At 37.2% G+C, this 23,644-nt stretch overlaps 1 protein-coding gene across 1 annotated transcript in view; it reads right to left on the reverse strand.

The window, feature by feature from the left end:
* Nucleotides 1-23,644, reverse strand: part of WDPCP (WD repeat containing planar cell polarity effector) — a 413,409-nt gene that overhangs the window by 272,417 nt on the left and 117,348 nt on the right. Inside the window, exons 10-11 of the mRNA XM_081797281.1 lie at nucleotides 4,582-4,696; nucleotides 1,672-1,805 (exon numbers count right to left, since the gene is read on the reverse strand). Coding sequence (XP_081653407.1) covers nucleotides 1,672-1,805; nucleotides 4,582-4,696 — 249 coding nt within the window. The remainder of the gene's footprint in view (nucleotides 1-1,671; nucleotides 1,806-4,581; nucleotides 4,697-23,644) is intronic.

A 23,644-nucleotide genomic window follows, 5' to 3' on the forward strand; every position in this document is an offset into this window, starting at 1 on the left:
TCCTTCAGCTGAGAAGACTACTAAAATATCCATCATAGCTAAGACGGAGAAACTCGTCATACAAAATTTTATATTAGTAGCACTGAAAACATTTTAAATATATTGAGTTAATGCATATTGGAGCATTTCATTAATTTATTTACTTTTTCTATATTGGTGCATTTTAAAGACCAGTATTTGTAAATAAGCAACATTTCAAATAAATCTACAGTTAGCCAATCTAGAAAATAACATCCCATTAAGGTGCTAATACCAGTTTTTTTACTAACCAAAATGTAATACATGAATACCACCGACTCCAATTAAAGAAAATCAGTATTATACAAAATATTACAGAAGCTCCACAAGGTTGGCAAAGAAAACCAAATTAGTTTATTACCACAATGAAAAACTCATTTAATGTATTTTATCCCATGTCAAAAATCTTTTTTATTAGATGTTTCTACCAAATAAAATTAAATCCTCCCTATATCATCACCACCTCAATCACAATAAGAAATAATCCCAAAGGGCAAAAGGTTAGCTTAACTACTACTTTTTTAAAAACACACATAAAGGGGCGCCTGGGTGGCTCAGTCGTTAAGCGTCTGCCTTCGGCTCGGGTCGTGATCCCAGGGTCCTGGGATCGAGTCCCGCATTGGGCTTCCTGCTCGGCGGGAAGCCTGCTTCTCCCTCTCCCACTCCCCCTGCTTGTGTTCCCTCTCTCGCTGTGTCTCTCTATGTCAAATAAATAAAATCTTTGAAAAAAAAAAACACACATAAAGTTTCAAGCCACAAAGCTGACTTCTAAAAATCTTTGCCCGTATTACAGATAGATATTCTGGGTATGGCATAAGTGTGCATCTTTTTTAAGGAAGTTGTATATCAGCTCTGTTCCCAGTGAACAGTGAACTGTCTCAAATCCACGTCACAGAGGTTGGATCAATCTTGCAAACACAAGTCATTGCTGAAAAGAGGCCTTGAACTGAAACAGCCTGGAAAATGTATTAGATACTCATCCTAGCAGAGTATGCCTTCCAAGCAGTTAAAATGCAATGTGGCAAAACTTATATTAAACACATCATTTAAAAAAAAAATCCTGCCTTAACAGATGTAAAATCCCTGATACAAGGAAACAAATTACCTGGAGTTAGTGAAGGGAAAGATACTAACATATGAAGGAGATTTCATTTTGCATTTTTCCCCAGTTATAGTTGGGTGTACATGTGTGTATGTGGGGGGTGAGGGGTCTTCCCACTCCTTGTTTATTACACTTTTCTATTAACCTTTGAAAGTGACTTCTTTCTTCTTTCTTTTCTTGTGAAATGGAAGCCAGAGCAGCTATCCTTGCCTAGAAAGATGATATGGGGTTTTAGGGAAAAATGAGAATGGTGTATATCCTGCCCTTAGCAAGAAAATCATTTTCAAATGTGTATCTTGTCTCTATTGTCTATCTTTGATTTCCATAAGTACTAAATAAATTGCTCCAAACATGCCATTATTAGACTCCTGTAATGAGAGTAAAAAAGAAAAGGTAGGATAGCCACTATTTTCAGTGAATCAACCTTAATCATATAATTAACTCTGGTTTGTCTGAAATCTAGAAATGCTCAAGAATGAGCATAATATCCATGTGATACTCTAGCATACCTTAATAATTAATAATACAACTCTATAAATTGAAATCTCTACCTTATAATCCAAGGCTGAGAGTTTTTCCAGTCTTTTGTTTGTATCAGGAGAACCCATCTTCTTGGTAAACTGAATAAAACATAGTTTGTTTTGTGTCAAAAATGATAAGATGATAAAGTTGTCTGTGAGAAGAGCTAAAAAACAAAAACAAAAAAGATTTGATAATATTATAAAATACTAAATTAGAATAAAATGATAATGAATTGAGAATTTTTTCACTAAAATATTACAAAAAGCTATTCTCAGAAGATAAATACCAGTTGAAATAACTAGTCTCCTAAATATCATTATTTTGCAAGAATATTAAAGAAATTACAAATAAACATAATCATCAACCTAGTCATGCATGGATTTGATACTTTCCCTTTTTCCTAATACCATTTTACGATACACTGATGTTTGGGGACAACCACCAAATGAACCAAGGTTAGAAAAGCATAAAATAAAGACTATCTCATACCTGAATGTAAAGATGAAAACATTTACTTTTATTTGTACTTAGCCTTTTATCCTGTGTTTACATGATATAAACCATCTGAGAATAAATTGGTTTTTTAGGGGATACAGATCAGTGTTCTCCAGATTTATTTATTTATTTATTTGAGAGAGAGAGAGACAGAAAGTGAACACGCGCATGTACAAGCGCACAAGTGCACAAGCAGGGGAAGGGGCAGAGGGAGGAGGAGAGGGAGAAGCAGACTCCCCACTGAGCAGGGAGCCCAACACGGGGCTCTGTCCTAGGAGCCTGAGATCATGACCTGAGCAGAAGTCAGACGCTTAAACTGACAAGCCACCCACCCAGGTGCCCCTGTATTTTTTTTTTTTAATTTTTCATCAATCAACCTTCTTTTTGAGGGTATACAAGCTTGCAAACACAAGTCATTGCTGAAAAGAGGCCTTGAACTGAAATGAAATAAAGCATATTATACTCAATATGCACATTACATTAATTAATATCTAACAATGAAGATGAGCAAAAATATTTCTACAGACTTATTTCTAACGCACACAAGTAGGCAGACAATTAATATTCATGAGTTACATAAAGGGTTATTAATGTTATAAAATTATTGATAAAAACTTAGTATATTAGGAATTTGAGAAATGTTTTATATTGTTCCTACCATAAAGAAATTATTGAATGTTTCATGTATTTTTCTTTACTTCCATACCCTGGCTGTGCAAGAAGCAACCAACAGTATATCTACACAATTACAGGAGAATCTGGAGAACTGCCAAGAAATCACACTGTTATCATGGTCTCATGAGAGTGTATTATTTTGGATATAAATAAAAGAAACAAGTAAAAAGATATCTCAGAGACAGGAATAGTGTTGGGAGTCTCCTTTTAATTCTTATACAGGAGCATCAACATGACAAAATCATCACAGCCACTATTTTATTTGCAGTGTCAACAAAGGGGTCAATTATTACACATATAAAAATGGAACTTCTTCCATAAGAAGCTTCCTTGACACCCTGTTCCTGTAAGGAAGAGGAAACGGCACACTTACAATCCTATCCCCAGCTTATTATTATCAAGAATGTTGCTAATTATAGCCATCCTGCAAAGTGCTTTTCTCTAAGATGATGAAATTGTGTCTAAGTTATTCAGAGGTAGCTAGTGATAGCACAAAGCAGAAGCAAGGTTTCTGTATTCTCACCTCTGTCCTTTCCACTAGATCACACTTTGTTTTGATTATTCAGTTAAGATACTGACAATTTGCAATCACTAATGATAATGCAACCTGTTTCTTAAACCTTTTTACCTTCAATAAAAGAACATAACCTTAAAACCTCAGGAGTCAGCACAGTGTAGCAGAGAGAAAATAGGCTCTGCAGCTAGAACCTGGGTTCCAATCTCAGTTTGGTTATTTTCAAGCTGTTCCTTAGTATCTCATTTATGGGCATGCTCCTTAGTGTCTTAGCTTCAATTTCCTTATCTATAAAATGGAAATAACTATACCATATAAAGTTTTATTTTAATTGAATGAAATAAGTAGGTTGACACAGAATTATAGAGACTTTTCGGACTCAATAAATGTCAGTATCCTACCTTTTCAATAATTGGCTTAAAATTTTTTTTGTGTGCTTTTTTAAAAGATTTATTTATTTATTTGAGCGAGAAAGAGTGAGGGAGCAAAAGTGTGTGCACGTCCATGTGTGTGTGGGAGTGTGAGGGTGGGGGAGGGGCAAAAGGAGAGGAAGTGAGAAACCCAAGCCAACTCTGACTCCAAGATGAGCAATGAGCGTGAAGCCCAACTCCGGGTTCGACCCCAGGCTCAATCTCTGACCCTGAGATCACAACCTAAGCCGAAACCAAGAGTTGGACACCCTACTGACTGTACCACCCAGGAGCCCCTTTATTATGTGCTTTGTAGCAATTATATACTGATTGTGGTATACTTAAAAGGATCCAGCTTTATCTAGTATATTTGGCATTGGTTTTTGATATTTAGAAATAATGCCCAAATTTTTTCAAAAGTTAGTATTCATAGATTTTGGTAACAAAGGATCTTCCTACTAGCCAAATCATAGATTTTTTTTTTTTATTAGTGGATGTGTTAACACATTTGGGTTATCCAAAATTCATTTGAAAATGAAAAATATTTGAAATGTCAACAATAGGGGACTAATTTTGAAAGAACACACCAAAAAAAACACCTTCTTTTGAAAATACATTCACATTTTTTAAAGGAAAAAGTGAAAAATACTCAGAGTATGAGCCTAAGGCTTGACAAAATTTTTGTAGTAAATATTAGTCAAAACTTGTATTGGTCCCAGGGGTTGTAACTATGCTATTATAAGTGATTACTTGTGTTTGCAAGTCCCAGTGGTAATAATTAGTGTACCTGTTGACACAGTATTTCTCCTGCACCACTGTTAATGTAGGCACATGGGGGTAATTACCATCACTGATGGAGTCGGAGATGAGCTTCCCCACCAGGCTTCTGTCAATCACCACTTTTTCCAGCTGTGGCCCAGAGAGGCTTAGGGACACCAGCACACCTGAACCAAAGAGGAGCTAAAACCAGGTAAAGGGGTCAGGGGGAGAGATATACTGAGAATTAGAGTCTTTCAAAAATCTCTCTTTAAATGTATTTAAACTATAAAGATATTTACATGAGCATCTACACCATGAAATTATAAAGGTTTTTCTTCACTGAAAACAATCACTGCCATTCTGAGTAAATAGATACAGGTGACTAAATGATGCACCACAATAAAGGCACTGATTAAAGCTATGCAGAAACTGAATTTAGACCATGTTTATTAGACGCCTAATCATCGAAACACTTAGAAAACACCAATGTAGAAATAACTGCTTTGTATTGATTTCAAAAATGTACTGTGTTCTATTAAAATATTTTGAAAGATTACTATTTCTATCAGAAATTAAAAGAAGATTTCTGAAGGTCTGAATAGTCGTTGCTATACATTAAATATAGAAAAGATGCAACCATTACAATATAAACAAAACAATATAAAAAGTGAATGTTACAATTTATTCGGAATTTAAACCCCACTTCTACAAATAAAGATCTTGTCAGTTTAAAATATTAAATACATGTAAATCAAGGCAATTGAAGTAAAATGTTAAACTTTAATATTCAAAAATAAATAGTACATGTCACAAACAATTTCTCAAAAAGAGATAAACACAGTAAAGTACCGGGCTTTATCAATATCAGTGTTCACCCAACCACCAACAAAAGATGACTGGATATCACCATTATGATTTTATACTGCTCCTTTCCATTTGTGGCAGCATAATTCATTCATCTCCAAATGTTTAAAACTTCTGAAAGGACTATGCATATGCGTATGCTTGTTATCTATGATTATGAAATATCAACATTGGAAGAAATTGTTTCACCTTCAAGGCAACAGACTCAAAGCTGATGAATCATGGAAGAGCATATGGTATAAGAAGAAAAAAACCAATTGTCAGTAAACTAATCATGAACATGCTAGCCAAACTCAAAGACAACTATGATTTTAAACAAAACGGGAATTCCCCACCTACCTAGGAGTCGTGTCCCAGCTAGAAAGGATGATTCTGTGTCAACACATATTTAGACATGTGTGAAGGATGAGCAGCATGAGGGACCAGGCTAATATAAAGAAAGACTACTACTTCCCCACTGCCTAACAGATTCCAAGCACATGAATAGGAAAAGAAACTGAAGGGTCTCACATGACTTAATAGACTGTCCATTTAATGTCAATGCCCCTCTAAGGGGCAGAGGGCAGGGAAGAGGTTACCATCTTTATTCGTTTGAGAGACTAATAAGAGAAGAACATTTGTTCCAAGAATTTCAAAATATTCACAAACTAATTTCTACTGAATTACATCCAGCCCTGCAATACACCTTGATGGCAAACACTGATATTTCTCTTTGGGGAATTCCCCCATAACAACATAACACATGGTCTTTACTTCTAAGTTCTCCCTTTTCAGGCAGGCAATTTTAGGGTCATCTTTCATACCTAGTTCTCCCCTATGTCACAGCTTTTTTCTCCCTTCCCCATTTTTTCAAAACACCTATAAAAGCTGTCCTTTTCGGGGCACCTGGGTGGCTCTAATGGTTAAGTGTCTGCCTTCGGCTCGGGTCATGATCCCAGGGTCCTGGGATCGAGCCCCACATCGGGCTCCCTGCTCGGCGGGAAGCCTGCTTCTCCCTCTCCCTCTCCTCCTGCTTGTGTTCCCTCTCTCACTGTGTATCTCTCTGTCAAATCAGTAAATAAAATCTTAAAAAAAAAAAAAAAGCTGTCCTTTTCTATTTATTTTTATCCACTAAGACTTTACACCTATATTCCTGAGCATCTCTTTTCTTAGTTATCCACTGACTACTAGCTCTTTATGGATACTGGCTAGGCCACTTTTATCTTTGTATCTTCAATGCCTAAAATAATGCCAGGCACACAGTAGATGCTAACTAAATGTTTGAAGAAAAAAATCATAATTAACTCATTATAGGATTAGATTATTCATAGTTAGAAAGAAACTTAGTCTAATCTTCCACAATGACATGAAAGTTCCTTCTGCAGCACCCCTTCAAGCATCCTTCAAGCATTCAGCCCATGCTTGAATACCTCTAGTGATCAGGAGCTCATTACCTTACCACTGGACAGTTCTAATTGATTTAGAAATCATTTATTCATGTTTTTCATTCAACAAAAACTGAATGTTGATTATATGCCAAGCACTAAACTTAGTAGCTCAAAAGAGAATAAAATATAATCCTCAAAATAGTTGAAAGATAGGTTAATAGAGAGAGGGATACAAGCAAATAAGTGTAATAAAGTGCTATTACTGGTCCTATTATTGGAGTACATACTGGAGAGACTGGGAAGACTGAGTAGGAGATGGCGGTGCTTGAGCTTGAGGTAAAGGTTAATACTGCCTTCTAAGAACTTCTATAATAATCTAAATTTTTCTTCAATAGCACACTTTAAAATATTAAAAGAGGGTGCCTGGGTGGCTCAGTTGGTTAAGCGACTGCCTTCGGCTCAGGTCATGATCCTGGAGTCCCGGGATTGAGTCCCGCATCAGGCTCCCTGCTCAGCGGGGAGTCTGCTTCTCCCTCTGACCCTCCCCCCTCTCATGTGCTCTCTCTCTCTCTCATTCAGTCTCTCAAATAAATAAATAAAATCTTAAAAAAATAAATAAAATAAAATATTAAAAGATAGTAACATAGTGTTAAGCATGGACTCTGAATCAGCATGAAATCAGCATTGGCTCTACCTCTTACTAGCTGTGTGACCTTGTGGGAGTTACTTAACCTCTCTATAACTTCATTTCCTCAACCAAAAAGATAGGGTAATATCTACCTCATAGGATGAGCATTAAATAACTTTTTACAAACAGTATTTAGAATAATGCCTGCCACGTAGTAAATGTTTGCAATTACTATTATTCAACCATTATTCATATGATGTATGTTCACTATACTATTTGCCATCTCTGAACACATTTTTTTTTTTTTTGTCTTTCTAAAAATCTTGTGCCCAGATTGGACTCAATACTAGACAGAGTGCACTAGACTCCAGGTGAGTTATCACCAGTACAATCTTTTGTCACCTTTCCCATTTGCTACAATTTCATAAGTATATTGTCTCCAAGATATCTGCAAGTTCCTCCAGAACTTTGGAATTTAATTTGTCCAAGTTTCAAATTTCTTTCCTTACTTTCTGCTCTCAGCACCACTATCATGAACTAACTCTCATGTGCTAAGAGCAATTGCTGTTTCTATGTATGAGCATTTGTTATCTTAGAAAACGAATTCTAAAAGACCACTTTTGTGAGATGGAGATGTAAAGTGCAACCTGTGAGAGTAGGTAAAAGAGGGACGTAAGCTGGAAAGGATTTGAAGGGGAAGTGTTAAGGTACAGTAAGAAAGCATGCATGTTGCAGTAGATAATATGGAGATTGGAGCAGCGATTTGGGAACTGTGAATCCTGCCCAGTGAGTTTCAGCATTCCTTCAGAATCTTTCTTTGAAGGATAGGTGAAGCCACTTATTTATATATTCATTCATTCATTCCACAAATCTATATTTAGTATTTTATATGAGCCAGGCCCTGTTCTAGGTACTGAAAATACAGCAGTGAACACAACCAACAAAGTCCCTGCCTCCCTCACCTCAGGGAGCTTGCCTTCTAGTGTGGACACACGCAATAAGCAAATAGTTTTGATATAATGTCAGAGAGCAACAAGAACTACAGAGAAAATAAAGCACAGTAAAGATGGGGATTTTAGGAGAATGCTCTTTTAAGCAGAATAACTAATAAAGAAATAAAAAGATCTCTCTAAGGAGATGACATTTGAGTCACTTGACCTAAATGAAGTTATTGAACAAGCCACAGGATTATTTGGAGAAAGGGAACTTGAGGTGGAGAACAGCAAATGCAAAAACTCTAAGGTCAGAATATGCCTGGGATGACTGAAGAAAGCTAGGGCAGAGTAGCTAGAGGGAAATGAGTGACAGTGATATTCACAGAGGATGAAATCAGAGAGGTAGCTGGGCCAGGTTAGGTTGATGAGAAATCATTGGGTTTTAAGCAGCAGAGAATTACAATCTAATTTATGTTTTAAAGAGGGGTCTGGGCAAGAGTAGAACCAAGGAGACCATTCGGAGGCTATTGCAGTGGTCCAGGTGAGAGAAGATGATGGCTTCGATAGAATGGCAATGCTAGAAGAAATGATATGTGGACAGATTTGAGATATATTTTAAAAGGAATCAACCAAGACCTGCTGAAGGACTGGATGTGGCATACAAGAGAAAAACTCAAAAATTTTTGGGCTGAGCAACTGGATTTAATGAGATAGGGAACACTCAAGGAGACACATATTTAGGGGGAATCAAAAGTTTGGTTTTGGACATGTTAGTTTATGGTGTCTATGGACATACAAGTAGAGATATTGAGTAGACAATTAGAAATGAGTCTGAAGTTCAGGGTGAAGTAAGGGCTAGCAATATATATTTGGGAGTCATCAAGAATATAAAGATAGTGTTTAAAGTCATGGAACTGGATAAGCTGTCCTGAAAAAATGAGTAGAGAGGTCATATGGTTGGGGCCCTAATCCGGTGTCCTCATAAGAAGAGGAAGAGACAACAGAGAGCTCTCTCTCCATGGGCACGCACAGGAAAGGCCATATGTTAACACAGTAAGAAGACTGATGTCTGTAAGTCAGGAAGAGAGGACTTACCAGAAAGCAACCCTGACAGTACATTGGTCTCAGAATTCTAGTCTCTAGAACTGTGAGGAAAAAAAAACAAAAACAAAAAACATTTCACTCAATCAATCAACAAAATTGAAAGAGAAAGAGGACCATGGTCTGAGGTTTGGAGCATTCCAACCTTTAGAGGTATTAAAAGATCAGGTTAGCCCTCTTATTGAAACCTAGCTTGGGTACTCATCAGGATCAAGGTATGTCCATCATTATAGATCTCTAAATGTCTTGTGGCCTAGAGGTATCTCTGACACCAGATTTTGAAATAATAAGATACAAATAAATTAATACACTAATCAATGCATTTTTATAAAACAACCTGTGGGAAAGCATAAAGTTTCCAAGTACTGGTGCTAAAGATAGTCCTGGATATAGTAATGGAGAAAACCAGTATCAGGAAAAAATAGTCTGAAGTTCAGGAAAAGAATATTCCAGTTCAGACAAGAAAGTGTCTCCACCTGTTTCCCCAACAGGTTTGTTCCTAAACCCTCCAAAATGCCCTATGTAAGATTTGGCATGACAAGAAGAAAAAGGGGCACTAAGATATTGTCCCACCCTACTGCAAGCAGTCGGAAAATTCTGACAGCTCAGAAAATGAAAAAGAGGAGAGAAGTAAAGGGAAGCCACTACAGAGCAGATCTGAGCTTGAGGCTAGATCCACAGGATGAATCAATGGAAGACCCATGAGATTTTCCAAAACTGTTCTAATTTTAATGTTGTTCTTTATGCAGAACATGACTAAGGCAAAACAGGAACGGAAACTTTTTCTTTTCTCAAACGGTCTCCTAGGCAGGAAATACTATTTCTGCTCTGTCCGTGTTTCTTTCCATTGCCTTTATCATTTCTCCTTCTCATTTTCTCCAATGAGCTCATACCAAAGAAGCTTTCTCTTTAAGAAAATGGGAAATGATTCCCATAATCTTCAAATGGCTCTTAAAATGGTTTCTCCTAACCTTAGATTCAGTACTTAATTGGAGATGAAATGGCACCGGGAAAAGAAAAAGAAAATTACATCAGATGATAACATTAATCTACACAAAACATAAACAACCACAAGAACCTGAGTTTCATTTCATTCACTAGGTCAAAATATGTGAGTGCCTCCTATATAAGCCAAGTATATAGATGGGGATACAATGGTGAATAAGGAAGACACATGTTAGTAGAATATATATAGAATACAGGAGAAGACCTCATTTCAGAGAGAAATGGAGGTTTTGGATAGGATAAATGGCTGTTTCCTAGAAGAGAGAGTTCAATACCACAGAGAAGAGAAATGCATCACACTTGGTCTCAAGTATTGAAGAAGAACTGGTGCAGTAACTGTAAATGAGCTATTTTATAATAGTGATCACAAACAATTCCAGTGAATTCAATATTCTCATTGATTAAGAAAATTCTCCCCAAATCCATGTGACTATTATTATATCTGAGGAGAAAATGAAAAGTAAAGGTATGCAGGGTCAGTACTAAAAATCAACAATGAGTGACAGGTTCAATCCAGGATCTGAAAATTAAGTCATGAACAGGCAGCAAAATCTGATCCCCAAAATCATTAGCAGGCATGTGGGAGACAGCAGGTGCTGAACACCACAATCCAGAGAGACAACAAAGTATTAGGACCACTGGAGTGAATTCTAGGGCTGAAGGAAATATTTAAAGTATTATAGAGCCACTCCTTGGAGGTCCAGTGAATTTACATCACGATGGTACCCAACACTCACTCAATACTGCCCCCAATCCAATCCATGGGATAAATTCTGGAGAAACTCTGAGAGCTATAGATAGTCAAACAATTTTACATTGGGGAAATCTATAATGAAGAGTAGAGTCACTGATCATTTTAGCAGATAATCTGCTGGAAAAAAGATAACATGTCTTCTGTAATTTATTCCTTCATTCAGCAAACATTTGAGTATAGAGGGAAACCATGCCTGACTAATCCATTAAAGTGGAGAAACAAAAGTGAATGCAGTTAAGAAAAGGACAAAAAAAATTTAATTGACTTACCAGAGGGAATTGACTTAAGGACAAGAAACAAAGGACAAGAAATAAACAGGTATTTTTCTGGATAGAGAAGTGTTAACAATGGGGTTTCCCAAAGATTTGTACAGTGCTATTCAATATATGGAATACATACATGCCTAGAAATTTGCCTGCTAAGTCTATTTCAATATCAGAAATCTCCTTTTCTCACTTACTATGAGTAATGCTACTTTTTAATCCCTAATGGAATTTTCAAGCCACCTCTTTTATGTTTATATATAATTATTACATAAAAGTGATCATTCCTAGAAAATATTTATAATCATGGTGAAATTCATACACACACAAAAAGTACAAAGGTAAATCTCCTATTTGCCAGTAGTTTCAAAGATTAAAAGGGATAAAAGTAGTGGTAAGAAGTGAACAGGAAATCATACCAGATAGCACAGTACTTTTGTACAAAATTTTACAATTTACAGAGGACTTCTATACACATTATAATGCATTTAAAATGACAGTACAACTCCGGTATCTAATAAGTATACAAGTTAAAAAAAATAATAGTAACAAGGTTAATTCTCATACTAATTCACAACCAGGAAGGTAAAGCAACTAACCAAAGGTCTCATAATTAGTGGGAAAGTAGAGACTAAGACATAGGACAAATTCAGTGTTCTTTCTCACACCACTGAGGAACTAATATCCTGTAATACCCCATCCAGTTTTCCTCTCTTCCTCTCTGTTGCTCACTCTTCACTCTAAACCAGTCTCCCTCTAAACCAGTGGTTCTCAACTAGGGCTGATTTTGGCCACCAGGGGACATTTGGCAATGTCTGGAGACACTGGTGATCACAAGTTCTATCTGTGAGTTGCTTCCACAGAGGCTCACCCGAAGAGAGTGCTCGTAAATGAGCTGCTATGATGAAGGTTCTCCCTATCTGCATCAAGCCGATTTGGGGGATCCTCAAATTCTAACCAACACTTTCCTTACATAAAGAAAGAGTAATGTCTGAACACCTGGTCAGACATCTTAAATGGAGTGGTGAGCAGTGCACAGTTCAGATCAGGAGCCTGGAGGTAGCCTGTTCTGTATGCTTCTCACCATGTCCAAGGCAATGAGTGATAACTAATGCCAGTTGTCAAGACAGAAAGAGCCCCAGAGCAAGTCAGAGAGCTACCATAGCTTGATAGAAATATCCTGGAAGAACACCTCCTCACTCTTGCTCTAATTCTTAGCTCACCAATCAGCCTTCTTATCTATAATTTTGTCTCTTGAGTAATTCAGCCATCAGGTAGGAATGCCCCAAGCAAATGAACAAAATCTATGATGCCAGATATTATGACACTATAAATTAATAAATTGACATGCCAGTTAATAAATCAGTAGCTTATGAGTTTGGTTATTGTGAATGTTGTTAGTACAAGAAAACAAATAGAGATAACATAAAAGATAAGTTTAATTAATCAGAGGTTTTCTGCCCAAGTCTATGATACATTGTTGAGTAAGGAGTGTGTGCAGAATTTCTAAAAGTTGCAGAACTACATGAAGAGCATCATCCCATTTTATTAGGAAAAAAGTGCTGTGGTATATATATATATACATATATATATATATATGCATGTAGAAATTATGTGCATAAATACAAGAAAATGTCAGAAAGACTATGCCCAAAACTGTTGACACTACATACCTCAAAGAAGTGAAATTAGGAGCTAGAGGCATGAATTTTAACTTCTGGCCTCATAGAGTTTTTAAAAATTGGGATTATGGATGATTTTTTAACTTTTATATGTTTTTGGTATTTTTCTATAAAACTTTTTAAAAACAAAGAAGCAGCTCTTAAATTATTTGGTCACAAATATATTTCTTATTTTGTGGTTTTAAAGAGATGCTTTTATGCCACAAAATCTGTTTGTAAGAAGTCAGAATTTAAATCATACTGAAAATGAACTACAACAGTGGATCCTTACTAAAAGGATCAAGTAGGAAACTGGACTGAGTCCCTCTCCTCTGCAATTTCACTTACTAAAAAAAAAAAAATCAAAACACTTTTTTCTTATCATAATGCTTTATTAGATTGTTCATCCATGTCCAATTTATTTACTTACAAAAAAGAATATCACTGTAAAGTATGGTAGATCCAAATTATGGATTATTATGCACCTACTAAAAATAAGGAGGTAGATGTAGATCATTGACAGGTATGTTATACACTGTTACGTGAAGCAAGTTACAGAACAGTATGTACAGGGTAATTCCACTTATTTTAAAAACAAATGTATATGCATACATAAACACAGAGAAATGTTTGTAAATACATGGAGGAAGGACATAAACCAAACTGTTAACTGTGGTTATCATGAAGAGGGGAAGGAGCCTGGGGTTAGGGGGTACTTTTACTTTTTACTATATACCTGTTCTTATTGTATGCCATTTTAGAGTGGTAAGGAGTCATTTTAATTATTTTAAATTTTATTTTTTAATTTTTTATCTATTTTTTATTTTAAGTAGGCTCCACACCCAACGTGAGGCTTGAACTCACAACCCTGAGATCAAGAGTACATGTTCTACCGACTGAGTGAGCCAGGCACCCCTAATTATTTTAAATTTTAAAACATTAAAACGGAATAAAGATCACCACTAAATCTTTTTTCAGTTCCCTTTGTTTGAATTTACTATTTTTAATTGGTCACCTTCACCCACAGATTCCAAATTCACCAATATTCTGCCGATTTTCTTCAATTTCTCTAAAATCTACCATTCTTAATATATCTGTTCTCTTTGATTAGGACCATACTCAACAGTTGCCCCTGAAACATTCTGCTTCTCCTTCCCTGTAATAAAATACTAATATAGCATAAATCTAAAAGAGCATTTCCCAAGGCACAGTCTGTGAAATATTAATCTCTGAAGATGTTCCAGAAAAGTAAGCTTGGAAATTTTGTATATACGTCACCTCTTAAAGACTGACAACAGCACTTCCTGACTTAATTTAAACACACACATACACACACTCACCCTTAATATGCAGTCAGATACCTTCCTAATTTAACAACACAGAGTATTATGCTGGGCTTAAGCACAGCAGAGATTTCTTAGGATTAGTATCGTTAAATTGTTACTACTTCTTTTTGTTGAGCTAGAAATATAAAACCACAAAAATCTTTAAAAATAAAAATCTATCACAAAATACTGAGCAGTTTTATAACTTCTCCCAAACAGTTTATAACTTTGCTCTAATTTAACATACCAAGCACAGTCCCTGCCCCCTGGAACTTTTTAGTCAAATCGGTGAAGCAGATAGTAATTAGATGGTCATATAATAAATGTAAAACTGGAACTACAATGAGTGCCAAGCAGTACATGGTCTTGTAAAAGCACATAATAGAGGCTAGAGCTTGTCAGGGAAGGCTTCCCTACAGAAGTGATAACTGGTGGTCTGAGATGTAAGGATAGCAGTGTGTTACCTCAGTGAAAAGGGGAGCAAAGGGCATTTTGGGGAGAGCTAGGAACTAAAGTTTAGGCAAAGGCCCTGAAGCAAGAGAAAGCATGTTAGAGCATGAGGGACTGACAGAAGCCTGTGTGGCTGAGGCACTGAGATTTGTTTTGTTTTGTTAGGGCACTGAAATTTTTTTCTTAAATTTTTTGAGAGAGAGTATGTGCATGCGAGTGGGGGTGGGGGAGGGGCAGCGGGAGAGGGAGAGAGTCTTAAGCCAACTCCACGCCCAGCACAGAGCCCAACTTGGGGCTCGATCTCACAACCCTGAGCCGAAATCAAGAGTCTAACACTTAACCGAATCAGCCACCCAGGAGCCCCAATTTTTAAAAGAGAGTATAGTAGGGGATGAAGTTAAAGAGGTAAGTAGATTAGGAGGAGTTCAGTCTAGCCTTTAAGAGTAGTGAAATGCTATAATTTTTAAAATTCAATTTATTGATTTAATTTTTGGAATGGATAATATAGTCATGTAGTTCCAAAAGAAAACAACAACAAATTATACAGAGGTAACAGTTAAGTCTTGTTCCTGGAGCGCTGTGGGTGGCTCAGTCTGTTGAGAGTCGGACTCTTGATTTTGGCTCAGGTCATGATCTCAGGGTTGTGAGATTGAGCCCCATATCAGGCTCTGTGTTCAGTGCGATGTCTGCTTGAGATTCTCTCTCTCCCTCTCTCTCTGCCCCCCACCCTGCTCTCTCTCTGTCAAATAAATGAGTAAATCTTTTTTTAAAAAAAAGTCTTATTCCTTTTCCTGTATCCCTCCCACCCATGCTCCCTTACCCCTGCCCTAGTTAATCAGTTTTCAGTTTCCTATCTATTCTCCAGAGTTGTGGGAGGGTTTTAAAGAGAAGAGTGACCAGTTTGCCTTTAAAAAATCATTTTGGCTACAGTGTGGAGGACAGACTGATGGGGAGCAAAAATGGAAGCAGGTAGAACATTTAGGAAGTGTTTAAGTAGTCTAAAAGAGAGATGAAGTGAGGTGGCTCTGACTAAAGTTATTAGCAAAGGGATAGAAAGCCTCCAGCCGGTGTGAGAGAGATTTAGGAGATAAAATCAACAATAAGAGTTCAGTCAGACATGTGTGTGTGGTGGTGGTGGGAGTTAGGTAAAGAAGAAGTTAATTTCTAAGATAAACAGGAGACTTCCAGCTTTCTGGTTTCTGTAAGTGGATGGAAGGCAGAGCTATTCACTGAGACTAGAATAGCAAAAGAAGAACAGGTAAAGGGCTCTGAGTTCCATTTTAAAGATACTATGTTTGGGAGTGCCTGGCTGGCTCAGTTGGTACAGCATGTGACTCTTGATCTCAGTGTTGTGAGCTGAAGCCCCACATGGCGGGGGCGGGGGGGGGTAAAGTTTACTTAAAATTTTTTTTAATTAAAAAAATATATACCGTGTTTGAAATATCTTTGAGGTACCCAAGGGGAGACATTAAGTAGGCAACTAGATTTATAGATTTGGAGCAAAGGGAAAAGGTCTGAGCTCTATAAAGAAGCCATTAAAGCTATAGATATAAATTTGATAACTCGGGAGTTCAGAGGAGAGAGGACAGGGCTTAGAATTGGGCCTTGAAGAATTCCAACATTCAAGGACACAGGAAAGGAGTATGGGCCTGAAAAGGAAACCAAGAATGCCAGAGAGGTAGAAAGAATACCAGAAGAACAAAGTATCAGGAGAATTAACAGGAAAAAAGCACTTCAAGAACAAGGGAGTGGTGCAGTGCTTGGGTGGCTCAGTCAGTTAAGCATCCAACTCCTGATTTCAGCTCAGGTCATGATCTGAGGGTTGTGAGATCAAGCCCTGCATCAGGCTCCGTGCTGGGTGTGGAGTCTGCTTAAGATTCTCTTTCTCCCTCTCCCTCTGGCCTTCCACCCGCTCTAAAACAAAACAAAACAAAACAAAACCGAAAAAAAAAAAAGGGAGTGGTCAGTAGTGTTGAATCCTCCTGTGTGTTTAAGATGATGCTTTTTTTAAAAAAAAGTTCATTGCATTTAGTAATATGGAGTTTTTTGTGACCTTCGTGGCAAGTTTTTCAGCATAATAATCAGGACAAAAGCGCAATTGGAGTTGGCTGAACCCTGAGTGAGCAATAAGGAAAGGGAGACTACAAATAGGGACAATTCTTTTGAGAAATTTGCTTTTGAAGGAAAGCAATAAGACCTGGTAGTACCAGTGATAAATAAGACCTGTGGTTATTTGTTTAAAAAGAAAGCAGTTGCGCCTATTTAAAAGCTAATTGGGAATCTCAGGGATCCCAAATAGCCAAAACAATTTTGAAAAAGAACAAAGTTAGAAGATTCACATTACCTGATTTCAAAACATATTATAAAGCCACAGTAATCAAAATGGTGTGATTCTGCCATAGAGACAAACCTACAGACCAATGGAACAGAATAGGGAGCTCAGAAATAAACCCTCACAAATAATGCTCAAAGTGATCTTCAACAAGAGGGCCAAGACCATTCAAGAGGAAAGGATAGTCACTTCAACAAATGGTGTGGGAAATACTGGATATTCACATGCAAAAGAATGAAGGTGGACTCCTACACATACACAAAAATACCAAAATGGGTTAAAGATCTACACTTAGACACAAAAGTATAAAATCCCTCAAAGAAACCACAGGGAAGCAGCTTCATGACATTGGATTTGACAATGATTTCTTAAATATAATACCAAAAGCATAGACAACAAAAGCAAAAATAGACAAATGGAACTATGTCAAACTTTAAGACTTTAATGTATTAAAGGACATAATCAACAGGTTAAAAAAGGCAATACACACAATGGGAGAGAATATTTGCAAATCATACATCTGATAAGGGGTTAATATCCAGAATATATTTTTTAAACTCCTATAAATCAGTAACAAAAAATCATATAATCATTAAAAAATGGGTAAAACACATGAATAGACATTTCTCCAAAAAAAATATACAAATGGCCAACAAGCAAAGGAAATGATGTTCAACATCACTAATCATTAGAGAAATGCAAATCAAAACCACAATGAGATATCACTTCACACCCATTAGGATAGCAACTATCAAAAAAAAAACAAAGGAAAACAAAAAGTGTTGGTGAGGATGTAGAGAAACTGGAACCCTTGTGTACCATGCTAGGATTGTAAAATGGTACAATCACTATGGAAGACAGTATGGAGTTTCCTCAAAAAACTAAAAATAGAACAATCATCTGATTCAACAATCCAACTTGTGGATATATATCCAAAAGAAATGAAAACAAGGTCTTGAAGAGATATTTGTACCCCAAGTTCAAAGCAGCATTATTCACACAGTCAACAAAAGGAAGCAACCCAAATGTCCATCAGTGGATGAACAGATAAACAAACTGTGGTATATACATACAGTGCAATACTATTCAGCCTTAAAAAGGAAGGAATTCCTGTCACTTGCCACAACATGGATGAACCATGAGGATATTATGCTAAGTGAAATAAGTCAGTCACAGAAGAACAAATACTGCATGATTCTACTTATATGAGGTATTTAAATAGTCAAAGTCACAGAAACATAGAGTAGAATGGTGGTTGCCAGGGACTGGGAGGAGGGGGAAAGAGGATTTGTTGTTTAAGGGATATAAAGTTTCAGTTTCTCAAGATGAAAAAGTTCTGGAGATCTGTTTCACAACAATATGAATATATTTAGCATTACTGAACTACGCACTTAAAATTGGTTAAGATGGCAAATTTTATGTTTTTTTACCATAATAAAAATATTTTTTAAATAAAAAAAATCTTAAGTTGATTCAAAAGATCCAGTTAACAGAAAGTTTAAAAAGCAGGTCTGTGCTAGAAACTAAACATTTTATATATTTTAACTTCCTTCTTACAATAAACTTTTAAGTTTTTATCTTCATTTTATAGTTAAATAAACTCTGGCACAGAGAGGTGAAGTAACTTCCCAAAGTCACACAGCTAGTAAAGCCAAGATTTGATACCATGAAGAATGAAGCAGTTTGTGCTTTCCACCATTATGCTACACATAAAACAAATGACAATCATTTGGGGTCCTGGGAGGCCAGAGGGCATGGGATCCAAAATCTAGGCCAGGGGCTCCCAAAGTTTCTCATTTCATGGCATCCTATATGTCTCAGTAATCTTATGGTGCCCCCAGGCCAAATGTAACTGCAGTTCCATTTAATAAATAGACTCCAACAACTTAATAGGTATTTATGTCCCAACAACTTAGTAGCCATTTGAAAACATAATAAAAAGAGATTGAAAGAAAAAAAATTAATTCCTCAATAATCATAGTTACTTTCTAATAGGATGTGTGAAATATGAAAATCAACAAGAGACAGATTATTCAGATTTTGAACTCATTTAGCTTTCCATATATTTACTATTAATTATAACTGAATATATGAGGGAAATTCACAATCCTGAACTAGCTTCCTTTGGGGCAAAATACCTTGAAGCTTCCAAAACGTTATTAGAAATGAATGCCAAGGGCGGAGGCAGGGAAATTACAAGTTTCTTTAAAGAAATGCTTTAAAATGAAAACAATTAATAAAAGAAAGAACCATTTATGAAAAGAACAGGAAGGAAATGTTAGTTGATGATACAAAGATACATTATTATAAAGATCAAAATTTTCTTTGTGTCATAACCACGTTCCAAAACTGGGTTCATATCTTACTGTATTTTTAAGAGTAAATATTTACTGTATCAGTGAATTGTCATCGGTCATTAAACTCTGGATTGAGATCATCAAGCTATAATGTAAATTTTCTGTTTTTCCTGGAAAAGAATTAATTTTTTGCCTAAGAAAGAGTAATTATTAAGGCATGATATTAAATTGGCCAGCTGAACATTAAGATTACTAAGGTAGAGTATTGTATATGCACAAATATAGAGACACCTGTTCTTATTTTTAATGTAAATCTGTGGGAATGATGGCCATGGATGTGCAGTACTCAGAGCTTCTTCAGGAGGAACAGAGGCTGGGAATCTGTGTCATAGTTGACTGACAAAAGCTACACTTTCCCTGGTGGCTACTAGCCAATGTCTGAGCATGGTCAGGTGCTAGTTCAACAGGGGACTCCTCTAATGAGCAACTTTGGCTCAGGGACTCCCCATTTATCCTCCCTGAAACTTTCTCAGCACCATGCTATAGCCTGAGGCCCTTTATACCCAATCTTCACTTTCTCCTTTCAGAGTTCAGACCAACATCCCAGTCAAAAGGCCCTTCCCACCTACTTTTGTTCCCTTCCCACTTTCTCTCTCACATCTCCCCCATAAATCTCCTGCATTCCTAGTACATCTTCCTTTTCATCTTTATTTATTTTTTAAGTGATCTCTACACTCAACATGAGGCTTAAACTCCTGACCCCGAGATCAAGAGTTGCATGCTCTTACTGATTGAGGCAGCCAGGTGCCCCCTAGTACAGCTTGACATCTGCTTCTTAGAAGCACTCTGGGCATGTTTAAAAAAGATTTCAGGGCGCCTGGGTGGCTCAGTTGGTTAAGCGACTGCCTTCGGCTCAGGTCATGATCCTGGAAACCCGGGATCGAGTCCCACATCAGGCTCCCTGCTCAGCAGGGAGTCTGCTTCTCCCTCTGACCCTCCTCCCTCTCATGCTCTCTGTCTCTCATTCTCTCTCTCGCAAATAAATAAAAAAAAAAAAAAGATTTCAATTAAAGGGGCGCCTGGGTGGCTTAGTCGGTTAAGCATCTGCCTTCAGCTCCGGTCATGATCCCAGGGTCCTGGGATCGAGCCCCATGTCAGGCTCCCTGTTCAGCGGGGAGCCTGCTTCTCCCTCTCCCACTGGCACTCCCCCTGCTTGTGCCCTCTCTCTCTTTGTCAGATAAATAAAATCTTTTTAAAAAAAGATTTCGGTTGAAGAAATACATGTATAAATTATTAAAATGTTGAAGAATACCTGGAATTAAAACAACTGTTTACTGCCTATTCCCACCATAGCCTCTCATCCCACTTGCAAATGAGACCATTTTTAACTCTTACAGTAGCTCCTTCTGGTTCTATGCCCACATTTCTAAGCATGTTTTGTCACTTAGAATTGTATTCAGGTGCATGTAACAGAAACCTAAAAACAGAGAACAAAGAAACAAAAAACCCAATCACTTAATAGAATGGGTTTGTTTTTCCTCACAGAACCAGAAATCTGCAGTTAGGCAGTCCATGCCTGATAAGACAGGTCCATGGTATCATCAGGTACCAGGCACCTACTTTTCATCCCCTCTCCCTTTATTAAGTGGCTTCTTGTGAACATTTCTTGAGCAATTAATTCTCCTCTTTCCCTGAATCAGTTTTTCCCTCTCTATTGGGTCATTCCCATTAGCATACCAACTAGAAATAGATGTTATTTCTCCTATCTAAAAAAGAAATAAGAACCTCTTTTGACTCCACTTCTCCTTCAAGCTCCTGCCCTATTTCTCCATTCTCCTTTATAACATAACCCCTTCTTATGTTGTTAATTCCTAATTTCCCCTTTCCCATTCTCTTCAATATATTCCATCCAGGCTCCTGTCCACACCATCTACTGAAACGGCCCTTATCCAAGTCACTGATGATCTCCGTGCTATTCCATTCAATGGTCCATCTCAGGCATCTTGTTACTGGTTTCTTATGTAACAGTAACACTTCACTTTCTTCTTGAAACCTAGTTTCCAGGATATACACTCCCTCCAGTGTGCTCTGGCTACTCCTTCTTAGTCTCCTTGCTCCATCTCTCCCTTTCTCTATCTCCAATCCCCAAAAGCCAGAGGACCCCAGGACTCAGCCCTTCAGCTTCCGCTAGTTCGATATCTAAACTCACTCCCTTGGTGATCTTCATCAATCTCTTGGCTTTAATACCATCTGTGTGGCTCCCTCCCAAATTCATCTTTCCAACCCAGACTTTTCTCTCAACTATTTAACTTCTCCACTTGAATATCTAACGGCCTTTCAAACACTGATGTCCAAAACTGAGTTCTTGATATTTCACTCAAAAATGTCACTTTGGAATCTCTCCCATCTCAATAAATGGCAACTCCATTCTTCTAGCTGTTCAGAAATTTTTTTCTATCTACCACATTGATCCATCAGCAAATTGTGATGGCTCAAAATTCAAAATATACCCAGAATCTGGCCACTTCTCACCAACCACTACCATCCAGTCAAGGCCACCATTATTCACCTGGACCATGGCAATAGACTTCTAACCTGTTCCATCTTCATTCTCTTCAATTTGTTCCTATCATAATACCCACAGCGATCCAACTGAAAAGCGAATTAGATCAAGTTCCTCCTCGGCTCAAAACCTTTCAAGGGTATCCCATCTCAGAGTAAAAGCCAAGTCCTATCAAAGGCCTAAAAGGTCCTATATAACTAGTGTCTAATTTCCTCTGATTTCAATTCCTGCTACTCTTTCTCCTTGCTCATTCCATTCTAGTCACGTTGACTCTTTCCCATTCTTCAAACATGTCAGGCATCCTCCCATCTCAGGGCCTTTGTATCTGCTGTTCCCTCTACCTGGGACTCTCTTTTCCAGGTATCTTCCATTGCTTGCTCCTTCATGCCTTAATCACATGGTATTTCAGTAAGGCCTCTCCTGGTCACCAAATACCAGGCCCATCATGCCCCACCATCCCCCACACTTAACTCCCTATCTTTCTTGCTTTGATTTTCTCTAACAGTTTTTACTTTCTTATATACTCTAAATTTTACTTATCAATATTTTCATGACTATCTCCCTACTGGAATGTAAACCACAGGGGAACAGGAATATTGGTCATTTTGTCTTTTTGTTCACTGGTATCCCCAGCATTGAGAATACTATCTGGCATATAGTAGACACAAAATATATATATATGCCTTGAGTGGAAAAAATGGTTAAAAATGGGCCCCTGCCCCTCAGGCATATCTCAGATCCAAACTAGAAGAAAGCAAAGAGCAGAAACTGAAAAGGCACATCCCAGGCGAGTCTGGCCTCTTAATAAGTTTTCTTGTAAGTCCTACCAGTGACCTGTGCTTACTTTGGCCAGAGCTACTTCATATAGCCACCTCCAGCTTCATAAAGAAACAGGGTAACTGAGTGCTTTAAACTGGTCACACTGCCACTGGGAACATCAGGGTCTGATCATAAAAAAAATGGATATTGGGCAAGCAACTAGCAATGTCTTCCATATATTATTTATTTAGTCATTACTACTGATTTCCTATTATCATGAATCAAGATTTAATTCTCTTCTATCCTTTATCTCTTATATATTATTTTTTTAAGTTCTGTATCAGATATTAGAATTATCAGTTCCTTTTCTTCCCTCCCTCCCTCCAACATTCCTAGTAGAATCTTCTGTCCCCTGCCCCAATTTGGACTAGTTGCTCTCTAGGCCTAAGGCATAGTTATCATCCTAAGATTTCTCTTCACTTCTTTCCTATGAAAGATCCTCTATCTTTTTGTCATTCTGTTCTGCAGTACAGCGATATTTGAACTTTCTCTTTCAATTCTTCTATTAGTTTTTCTATTTAAATGATGTCATATTTTTAATTCCCAAGAGGCCCTTCCCTTTTCCTCAAGTATTCCTTTTTTAAAAATAGCTTCCTATTCTTGTTTTAAAGATGAACAGCTCCTCTTACATCTCTGTGGGTTAATTTTTTTTTTCCTTTTTTTTTTTTATTCTTATGTTAATCCCCATACATTACATCATTAGTTTTAGATGAAGTGTTCCATGGTTCATTGTTTGTGCATAACACCCAGTGCTCCATGCAGAATGTGCCCTCCTCAATACCCAT

This window comes from Leptonychotes weddellii, chromosome 10 (assembly GCF_054177405.1).
Source record: "Leptonychotes weddellii isolate Sample4059 chromosome 10, ASM5417740v2, whole genome shotgun sequence".
Classification (NCBI taxonomy): domain Eukaryota; kingdom Metazoa; phylum Chordata; class Mammalia; order Carnivora; family Phocidae; genus Leptonychotes; species Leptonychotes weddellii.